The sequence below is a fragment of the Ciona robusta genome, chromosome 7 (genome assembly GCF_009617815.1).
Source record: "Ciona robusta chromosome 7, ASM961781v2".
In the NCBI taxonomy this organism is placed as follows: domain Eukaryota; kingdom Metazoa; phylum Chordata; class Ascidiacea; order Phlebobranchia; family Cionidae; genus Ciona; species Ciona robusta.
In genome coordinates this window covers 3673491-3684199 of record NC_143241.1, presented here as the reverse complement: position 1 = coordinate 3684199, position 10709 = coordinate 3673491, and the positions used below count along the sequence as shown (strand labels likewise).

General features: G+C 37.2%; 2 protein-coding genes and 1 pseudogene across 3 annotated transcripts; 2 read left to right on the top strand and 1 right to left on the bottom strand.

Annotated features, from left to right (window-relative positions):
* Positions 1 to 205: 205 nt before the first annotated feature.
* On the bottom strand, positions 206 to 2978 carry LOC149733875 (uncharacterized; annotated as a pseudogene). The gene is made up of 4 exons (XR_016385364.1): positions 2715 to 2978; positions 2095 to 2237; positions 1362 to 1586; positions 206 to 877 (listed from the first exon to the last, which is right to left on the bottom strand). The product of XR_016385364.1 is annotated as an uncharacterized LOC149733875 (transcript).
* Positions 2979 to 3119: 141 nt separating this feature from the next.
* On the top strand, positions 3120 to 6593 carry LOC149733874 (uncharacterized). The gene is made up of 4 exons (XM_089881696.1): positions 3120 to 4561; positions 4905 to 5448; positions 5586 to 5648; positions 5838 to 6593. Exons 1-4 carry the CDS (start codon positions 4459 to 4461, stop codon positions 6274 to 6276), a joined length of 1149 nt encoding a protein of 382 aa, XP_089737822.1. The 5' UTR covers positions 3120 to 4458; the 3' UTR covers positions 6277 to 6593.
* A 1897-nt stretch (positions 6594 to 8490) lies between these two features.
* On the top strand, positions 8491 to 10566 carry LOC149733873 (uncharacterized). Its single transcript, XM_089881191.1, has 4 exons — positions 8491 to 8719; positions 9115 to 9658; positions 9859 to 9927; positions 10112 to 10566. Exons 1-4 carry the CDS (start codon positions 8713 to 8715, stop codon positions 10524 to 10526), a joined length of 1035 nt encoding a protein of 344 aa, XP_089737317.1. The 5' UTR covers positions 8491 to 8712; the 3' UTR covers positions 10527 to 10566.
* The last annotated feature ends 143 nt before the right edge of the window (positions 10567 to 10709 follow it).

Here is a 10709-nt window from a genome sequence, read left to right as displayed (position 1 = left end):
CTGCATTGTAAACGCGTTTCTAGTTAAATGCTTTTTTTCTCCGGCGTAATGCCCTGCCGGTAATTGGCGGAACTCGAGACTTGCGCGATTTAAATTGAATCCATGGATGATGGTGGTGCTGTGTGTAAAAGACGTGTTGATATTTGTGTAATAATCACTTTGGCATTCGTCGGGTGTATTTATAATTAGATTTAATACACTGAGATAAAATCCGACAATGGTTTATTTCTGATGTATCTGATTACACAATGGTTATGCTTACATATTATTTATATACGCAGCAACTCGTGTAATATAAACGTAGTAAAACGTGAAATAATACTAGTTAGACGAACGTTTCTTATCCAAGCGCCAAAAGTGTTCTCAATACCACACGCTTAACAAAATAAAAAATATTATTATGTTATAAAAATTTTCAATCATAGTAACGAACACCGGCGGAGTTAAAGTTAAACACTTTGATGTATGTGCCTGACACCTCACTAACAAGTAAAGATCCTGATTTTGTGGCGACGACGTCATGGGGACGCCACATTCCGTTATCTCGTTTCGTGAGCACAGAAGCTCTGTATACCCCCTCAGACGTGAACTGGGAAACACGGTGGTTCCCCACATCCGCTACTAGTATGTTGTCGTGAGAATCACACGCGACACCTGCCGGATATTTGAAGTCGTACCGCAACCGGGGGATGGTTTAATAGCGTTGCTAGGGCGACCGTTGTGCTCGAAAACGTAGACGGCGTTTTGAAGATGATCTGGTATTATTAAACGCCCTTTGCTGTCTGCACTGATTCGTAGAATTTCATCTTTGATTCCAGGATCAAAGGAGTCGACCATTTTCCCAGTTTTACTGCAAGTTATCACTCGCATCTTACGTCTGTGGATTTTTTTTATAAATTTAGTAACCATAGTAAACTTACAAGATTTGCTATCTAAGTTATAAACGTTACGCGTATGTAATTTCCATAACCAATACAGAATAAATGATTGGAAATTCACGGCCTGCTAGAGATATCCATAGTATAGGCCGTAGATATGGTAATGACAAGTGTACTTTTTAACCTCCTTTGGCACGTTACGACAATACTTTAACAGGATTGCCCGATTTCAGTCACCTCGTATGTCCACTTACGAGCTACCATATATGCAAATTATACCCACTGGACTAGATAAACGATCATTAAGTGTCTTGTCCAACGATACGACCCCGTATAATAGTCGAAGCATCAACCATCAAATCCGGTATCATTTAGTTACGGTACAAACCCTCAAACCCTTACGTCATGTCACAGGACAATAATACCTCAATCAATTAAGCTACATTAAAAATCTAACGTACAAAAATCATGTAGTATTTAAACCTGTCAACAACTGATATTCTGTCCATTTCGTCTACAGCCATAGCGCTTGTTGAACCAAAAACTCCGGGCCCAAAATGTGAGATGGTTTGTCCTTCTGGTGAAAAGATGGCAACTTTGGAAGTTCCGTTATATCCAACACAGTTTACACACAAATCTCCATTTCTCAGAATGTGAATTCCACGAGCTTGAAAATTGAAGCCTGCGATATTGGTCTCGAACGAATGACTGTAAAACCAAAAAGTGGCGTCACGATACGTGAAATATTTATTTTTTTATTGCTTGAACCACGGCCTATTAAAACCACGACCTACTAGAGATTACAGCCATTCGTCTCTAGTAGGCTGTACTTGAACTAAGTTACATATTAAAAATATATTATTAAATAAATATAATAAAAATAGGTATATGAATATTAATTATATAGTGAAGTGGGGAGATGAGACACTTTTTTGATCTATTTTCTCGTCCCATGTGGTAGTAAACATGGAACAGTTAAAGAATTATATAACGCATCTCAAGGACTCCCATAGACCGTTATTAATTGTACACGACCAGAATATTTGAATATTATGTGTTAAAAGTGTCCCGTCTTGCCCCACCCTAATATAAAGATGGCTGGCAAATACGACGATTGTGTTATATGTAAAACACCAACTACATTGCATTTCGTGTTTTACTTCAATACCATCTGAGAGCTAAATACACTTATATACGTAATACGTTACCAACGTACAGGGATTTTCTATCAGGTAGTGATATCAACTGTATCCTCTTATTCCACACATCACAAGCATATAGTTTGGTTCCGTCATCGCTGACAGCGAAATGTTGGATCCAGCCGCCAAATTGCCCAGAACTGTTTCCTTTACGACCAACCTGTAATTTCAATCAAAATTAACGTTTGTGCACAAATTGAACCGCGGGCAACTTACATGCAGGCATTGAAATATGTAATTTTACTAATAATTGAACCCCGATGATTAACAGATCAAACAAATTGGTGATGTTGTTGCAATTTATATAAACAAACTGCTACATGATTTACATACGGTTCAGAACAACAACTATATACACAAAGCGCTACATTGTATATGCATATAGTAGGATGGGAAAGATGGGACACCTTTTAATTATATTTTCCCGTCCCATTTGGTAGTATACAAAGAACATTAAATAATTATAAAACTGTATCCCCACGACTCCGAAAGACCCTTGTTGGTTGTTTAAATTACAATTAAAATATTTGTATATTATGTGCTAAAGTTGTCCCGTCTTCCCCCAAGCCATTATATTGTATATATATATATATATATGCACGTTTCAATAGAATGTAGAGTTACAATTGCCTCATACCTCATACGAGTAATCAACGTATCCAGATATTGGCATTCCTGATGACAAAGATGAAATTCCGACTTTTTCGTACGGGTCCTCTCCATGGACCTCGTCTGTTTCGAATGGGACTTGAGCATAATAATCCTCTGGCATATCCATTGTAGTTAATACAAGATGTACAACTCCTAACGTAAATATAGATATGTGCAATGCCCAACCATCAAGCCATCTTGAAAATGGTAATACAGTATATTCTTATAGTACTGTATTACTAGACAGTATACAAAGTACGTTTCTTTCATTTAATCAAACTGGTATAACAAGTTATAGTATATACCTAATATAACTGAACCAACGCGTACAAATACAGTTACGCGGTGCAGTACAGTTTACAAACAACAGCACTATAGCGACTATAGAAATTAGCAAATTGTCTTCTCTGCTTTAGAATATAGAATTCAAACGCAAAGTGTGACGTCAGAATGTGCATTGTTTGATTGAGAAACCGGAAGTGAGGTGTAATCACACCTACTGATTTCCTACTAATGAGTGACGGCACAGTTTTATCTTATTTTACCAAGAAGTAATGACAAACATGAATATATGAATGTAACTTGCTTTATCCTCGCGCCAGAAAATGACAGTCGTTATAACACGGGTGTGCATACACCTCGTGCCAGCTTATAAGCTACCATGTATGTTACTTTGTGAGTGATTTTTTTTGGATTTTTTTAATGTATGGCTGACAATTTGGACAACAAATCCGTGACCACCTTTAAGTGTTTTGCACAAAGACACATATGCCCACAATGGTAGCCGCAACGAGCATTGAATCCATTACCTCTGGGTTACATGTAGGCGCGCTAACCACTCAATCAATACTGCTAAGTAAAATATATCTATCAGATGCAACGATGCCGTTGTTACAGTTATTTCCACCAATTTATTATCTTTCAAAACGGAGACAAAGTTTCCGCAATAAAACGCTTGAGAGATTGGCAACCCTATAGTTATGCACCTAAATTTAGTAGCAACATGTTATGTATAAACTTGGCGTCTGTGGAATAAACCTCTCGTTTACACAAAACGGTCGAAGTTTGAAACGAAGAAAGTAGGCGTTTGACAGTTTAACACTGGCGGGAAAATCTGGTCCTGCTGTTTTGAATGTGTATTTGGTTGAGCAAGTCGTTATATCGTATATTATATATCTTCATGAATCATTAACAGGAGGCTAATAACTAGTATTTGGATAAGTCACGCTCAGGAACACATACCGATTACGGACAGTATTGGTTGACTCTGCTTTCGTTAACGTTGTGTCAATCGTAGGTTAGTTGACTATTGTATATATTGTCGAAGTGCAAGAAAGTTTTTATGTTAAATAGAAGCTTCTATTATTTGTATAAAAGAGACGTTGGTACGAGTTAAGAGATCGATTGAGTATAGACCTACGAATCAAATCATTTTCGAATTCGCGTGGGTTTTCGAAATGGCGTGGAAATGCAAACAGCAACTGTAGTAGACAAATAACAAAATCATACGGTTCGACGTTCGAGGGAATACTTTAGTTTCGTCAACGACACATATACGATGTTGCTGATTTATCCGATACGGTTTGTCTTGTGTAACCATAACGACGTTGTGCATTCATGCGTGAAGGCGAAAGAAACCAGTCAAAACCAAAACATCACAAGTTTTCCTTCATTGTTCATGTTTCGTTGGTTACGTCATAGCCTAGTTACGCTGAGTGATTTTCAAGGAAATGCTGCATTTTTTCACAGACGTATGTTACATATATAGGTGTCCAGCAGTTAAATTACTGTATTTTGCTATAACTGGTACAGGGCTTACAATCAAAATGGAAGGTAAGCTTTGTGTGAACTATGTTCACTGACAACTATATATATATATACTTTTAACTATACTGGGAATCGTCGTAGGAATAACGCTTGATATTTTATTATATTTATACTTATATTAAAGTTATATTATCATTGTAGATCCGCATAAACCTAAAGAAGAGATATTACAGTGGGGTAAGACGGGACACCTTTACTACATAATGTCCAATTATTCTGATCTTGTTTAAAACTTTGATTTGATCTTGTTTATACCAAATGGGACAAAAAAAGAATGGAACGGTGTCCAATCTTCCCCATCCTAATATATGTAATATTTCGGCTTGATCCAGGTTCCTATTTGTTACAGCGGTTGGTTCGTTTTTTAAAAGGTTGTGCGACTCGAAGTTTACGACTGACGAAGGGAACATCCATGATATCGGGAGTTTAACAGGAGACCAACTTCTTCAGCGGTTTATTGAGTTGGTGGATAACTTTGGAGATACTTCTGCAGACAACCATCAGTTTAAAATAGGACGGAAAACTATATTCCAAATTATTAAAGTTTCCTTGCCAGCAATGGATGGTTATCTGGAGTTAAAAATGAAGGGAAAAGTAAAAGAAATAGACAAGTCGTTTGAGAGAACAGTGACAAAAAATTTTGACAAAGATTTCAACCACTTTCTAAGCACAAAAATAAGCGAACAAGATCCGCTATTGGTTGGTTTCTGTGCTTCGTTGCTGATCATTTTTCGAATCGCTACTCAGAAGTTTAATCTTCCGCATTTAAGCCGCGCTGAGTTAGCTAGGGGTATTTGGTTTGCTCTGACCTGCAATATGCCAGAGACTATTGTAAATATACTTCAAAGAGATAAGCCGGAAAACAGCAGAAGCATCTACGACACTTTAAAGCTGTAAGTAAAATAAGTGAAAATTCTCTATGGCTACACTATTGCGTAACATAGAAATTACTACTGAAATGAGTTTAATATTGCATGTATACGAAACTTTTTATTAACCCACTATGAAGTTTGTTGTTTATTCCTTTTAGGCAAGCTTCGAAGATGAATCCGCAGTCTGTACAAAAGTCAAAACCAAGTACTAATATTAAAAGGTAATATGATTACGCCATAAAGTATCAGTCCTGAGTACTTGTTTTGTCAACTCACTTTATTATGAAATACTGAATATTGTCATCTGTAAAAAAGGTGCAGTGTATATACCAATAGTTGTGTTTGTTAATCGGTAGCACCTATAGGCAAATAGACTCCTAGAGAATGTTTTAATTTGTTAACGTGTACAGGAAGAAACCAAATACATTAACACAAACATCAACTGATGAACAACAAATGCCAACTTCAACGACCAGCAATCCACCACCGGAACCACCTGTGAAAAAAGTAAAAGTTGAAGCAACAAGGCGACCTAAAAAGAAGGTTGTTGTGGATCTAACTTCAACATCAAGTGTGCAACAACCAAGTCAGTCCAATGTTACTCTGGAGAGAAATGATGAAACAAGTCCTTGGCCAACGTGGGAACATGCAAACCGTAAAGAGTCGAACAGTTTTGGATCGTCCGTAGACAAAGTTGCTATTCATAAAGCAGGCCGTCAAAATCTTAACAACAATAACCATTATTCTAACGAAAGTGTCAGACAGCAGACGAGCAATGACCAACAAACTAGTTCAGCACAAGCTTGGTTTCAAGATATGATCAGAAAACGAATGTCGGAAACAAATTAAACAAGTATTTATGGTCCAGGCCTAACAGTACAAACGAAAACCTTACTCAGTATATAAGTAGCACCACGTTTCGAGCTTTAATGTATAATGATGCACTACCTTAACAAAGGACTCTCTTCATTCTGAGTACAACATTTTGTAACTATACTGCTGTACTAACAATCACTGACGGTGTCGCGGAAATCTGGTTCCCATCGGCTACTGCGCATGCGTAATAGACACGGTACTTTTTTTTATCAGAAATCTTTAAATCTGGTTTCGAACGAATCATATATTCATGTTTTTGTATAGTTTGTATTATTAAATGTGAAAATGTAGGTTTTGTTGCCTTTTTTCGTTGTTGATGACGTATTAAGGGTAGAGGTCACTAGTCATGCGTCATAATGTACAATTTAAGTAAAAAAACTGCATAAATTACTAAAATATTTCTACAAAATGATACTCGTATAGAAGAATTGGAAAATTATTTTTTTGCTTATAGGAATTGGTAAACAAAATATTGCTGCACGCATAAAAGAAACGAATCGGCGACATTTTCTGACTTTACTACGATATGTATGGTTTAATGGCAGTCGATCTGCCTTGTTGTAATGTTGCCATTGCTTTTTGCTCTTCTTCCGTCACGTCTCAGCCAATTCGATGTGAAGTAACCGACCATGCAACCGGCCAGAATGCAGACCACAGTCAAACCGTTATACGTCATTACAAATAGCATTAAGATGTAAGAAACGCCCTATACTATATATTAATAGAATACTATATATTATACCCTACTACATATTAATAGGATGTAGAGTTATAATCGCCTAAGCTAAGTTAACACTGCCTGTCTCAACAATCGCCCCATATTCCCGGATTCTCTAAAATACGCGCTAACAACGCGAGCAGCTCACTGACTGGGTTTTACACTATTACAACGCCGTGGCAAAGTGGTTACCACGTCTGCCCCCCAGTTCAATGTTCGTGGCTGCTGTCATTGTGGACGTATGTGTTCTTGGGCAAGACTCTTACCATTAATTGTTCCAAATCAGTGGTCACCAATGGGTTGTCCAAATTGAAGGCCTTCCAAAAAAAGCATCCCCACCGTCCCCCCAAAAGTTATCACTTACAAAGTAACATATATGGTAACTTGCAAGCTGGCACGAGGTTTGTACCGTGTTATAACGACTATCGTTTTTCGGCAGTGGTCACCAAATCAGTGGTCACCAATGGGTTGTCCAAATTGAAGGCCTTCCAAAAAAAGCATCCCCACCGTCCCCCCAAAAGTTATCACTTACAAAGTAACAAACATGGTAACTTGCAAGCTGGCACGAGGTTTGTACCGTGTTATAACGACTATCGTTTTTCGGCAACGCGAGGATACAGGAAGTTACATTCATTCATTCATATACTAGAGTGGGGGGAGATGGGACACCTTTAGAACATAATATCCAAGTATCCTGATCGTGTTTTAAACAATTAACGACGGTCTATGGGAGTCGTGAGGATATAGTTTTATAAATGTTTGAATGTTCTTTGCTTTTACTACTAAATGGGAGGAAAACAAATAGAGCTAAAAGGTGTCTCCTCTTCACCCACCCTACTATATATCTAACAACCAATAAAAGCAGAAAAGTAGGTATCCAGGATAGCTCGAGCTGTTCTCGCTTATTCTAACTTTGAACCTATACTTTGTAAAACGTGTTCGCGCTCAGCAAGTTAGCGCTGAATTTTAGAGACACCGCGTATACCTCATATACGAGTAATCAACATATCCAGATATTGGCATTCCTGATGACAAAGATGAGATTCCGACTTTTTCGTACGGGTCCTCTTCATGGACCACGTCTGTTTCGATTGGGACTTGAGCATAATATTCCTCTGGCATATCCATTGTAGTTAATACAAGATGTACAACTTAACAGTAAATATAGATATGTGCAATGCCCAACCATCACAAAGTTTTGAAGTTGGTAATATATTTCTATAGTAAGTGCATTTATTTCATTTAGTTAATTTATTATAACAACTTTTACAATTATAGTACTTAATAATTAAACCAACGCGTACAAATACAATTACGCAGTGTAGCATAGTTTACAAACAACAGTGCATATAGGTACCGTATATAGAAATTAAAATATTGTCTTCTGTGCTGTAGAATATAGAAATTAAACGCAAAGTGTGACGTCAGATGGTGCATTAATTGTTTACTTGCAAATCCGGAAGTGAGGTGTAATCACATCTACTGCTTTCCTACTAATGAGTAACGGCACAGTTTTATCATAGTATACTGAAGTGTTTATTATAGGATTAGTATATACCACTATAGTTCACAGGCGACTGTTGCATATAGGTGTCAATGAGTTATAAATACTGTATTTTGCTATAACTGGTACGTTTCGGATTTTGAAAACGTTCGAAATCTTACTGATATACTCTGGACTCACAATAAAAATGGAGGGTAGGTTTTGTGTGAACTACGTTGTACATTATTAGCTTTGAACTTTTAACTATACTAGAGATCGTCGTTGAGATACAGCTAGGTATTTTAATGTTTACACTCACATTAAAATTATATTATCATTGATGATCTGTATGAACAAGGAAGATACAATGATGTGGGGGAAGACGGGAGACCTTTAGCACATAATATCCAAATATCCTGATCGTGTTCTAAATCTAAACAATTAACAATAACGCGCTCTGTGGGAGTCGTGAAGAAACGGTTTTATAAATATTTAAATGTTATTTGTTTACTACCAAATGGGACAAGAAAATGGAACGAAAAGGTGTCCCATCTTTCCCACTCTACTATTTGTAATATTTCGGCTTGATTCAGTTTTCTATTTCTTACAGCGGATGGTTCGATATTTAAAAGGTTGTGCGACTCGAAGTTTATAACGGACGAAGGGAACATCCATGATATCGGGAGTTTAACAGGAGACCAACTTCTTCAGCGGCTCATTGAGTTGGTGGATAACTTTGGAGATACTTCTGCAGACAACCATCAGTTTAAAATAGGACGGAAAACTATATTCCAAATTCTTAAAGTTTCTTTGCCAGCAATGGATGGTTATCTGGAGTTAGAAATGAAGGGAAAAGTAAAAGAAATAGACAAGTCGTTCGAGAAAACAGTAACGAAAAATTTTGACAAAGATTTCAACCACTTTCTAATCACAAAAATAAGCGAACAAGATCCGCTATTGGTTGGTTTCTGTGCTTCGTTGCTGATCATTTTTCGAATCGCTACTCAGAAGTTTAATCTTCCGCATTTAAGCCGCGCTGAGTTAGCTAGGGGTATTTGGTTTGCTCTGACCTGCAATATGCCGGAGACTATTATAAATATACTTCAAAGAGATAAGCCGGAAAACAGCAGAAGCATCTACGACACTTTAAAGTTGTAAGTAAAATACATCTACAATTCGGTTGTGTAAACTTGCAGTCTATGATGTCCATTCTTGTTCTCCAGCATGGCTGCACTATATACTACGTAACATAGAAATTAACTTCGAAATGAGTTTGACTTCTCTATTAACTTGATATTGTATGTTTACGAAACTTTATTAAAACCCACTAAAGTTTGTTGTTTATTTTTTTCAGACAAGCTTCGAAGATAAATCCGCAATTGATTTCTCCACAGAAGTCAAAACCAAGTACGAATGTTAAAAGGTAATATGATTTTGAAAAAGGTAATATAATTATGTACATGCTTTGTCAACTCACTTTATTAAGAAATTCTGAATATTGTCATCTATAAAAAAAAGGTGCAGTGTATAACAATCGGTGTGTGTGTTATTGGTAGTACCCACGTTGGTAGTACCTAGAGAATGATTCAATTTATTAACGTGTACAGGACGAAACCAAATACATTAACACAAACGTCAACTGATGAACAACAAATGCCAACTTCAACGACCAGCAATCCACCACCGGAACCACCTGTGAAAAAAGTTAAAGTTGAAGCAGCAAGGCGACCTAAAAAGAAGGTTGCTGTGGATCTAACTTCAACATCAAGTGTGCAACAACCAAGTCAGTCCAATGTTACTCTGGAGAGAAATGATGAAACAAGTCCTTGGCCAACGTGGGAACATGCAAACCGTAAAGAGTCGAAGGTTCCCATTCATAAACCAGACCGTCAGAATGTTAACAATACCCACCATTCTAACGAAAGTGTCAGACAGCAGACGAGCAATGACCAGCAGTCATTAGGTTCAACACTAGCTTGGATTCAAGATCTGATCAAAAAACGAATGTCGGAAACAAATTAAACAAGCATTTATGGTCCAGGCCTAACAGTACAAACGAAAACCTTACTCAGTAAGCACCGCGTTTCGGGCTTTAATGTATAATGATGCACTACCTTAACACAGGACTCTCTTCATTCTGAGTACAACACCTTGTAATCACTATACTGGTGTACTAATAATCACTGACGACATTGGATTGCGTAT

Coding starts and splice junctions, on each gene's coding strand:
- LOC149733874 (XM_089881696.1), top strand. CDS start 4,459: ATGCTGCATTTTTTCACAGACGTATGTTACATATATAGGTGTCCAGCA. Junction 5,449..5,585: donor ATCTACGACACTTTAAAGCT/GTAAGTAAAATA, acceptor TATTCCTTTTAG/GCAAGCTTCGAAGATGAATC. Junction 5,649..5,837: donor CCAAGTACTAATATTAAAAG/GTAATATGATTA, acceptor TAACGTGTACAG/GAAGAAACCAAATACATTAA.
- LOC149733873 (XM_089881191.1), top strand. Junction 9,659..9,858: donor ATCTACGACACTTTAAAGTT/GTAAGTAAAATA, acceptor TATTTTTTTCAG/ACAAGCTTCGAAGATAAATC. Junction 9,928..10,111: donor CCAAGTACGAATGTTAAAAG/GTAATATGATTT, acceptor TAACGTGTACAG/GACGAAACCAAATACATTAA.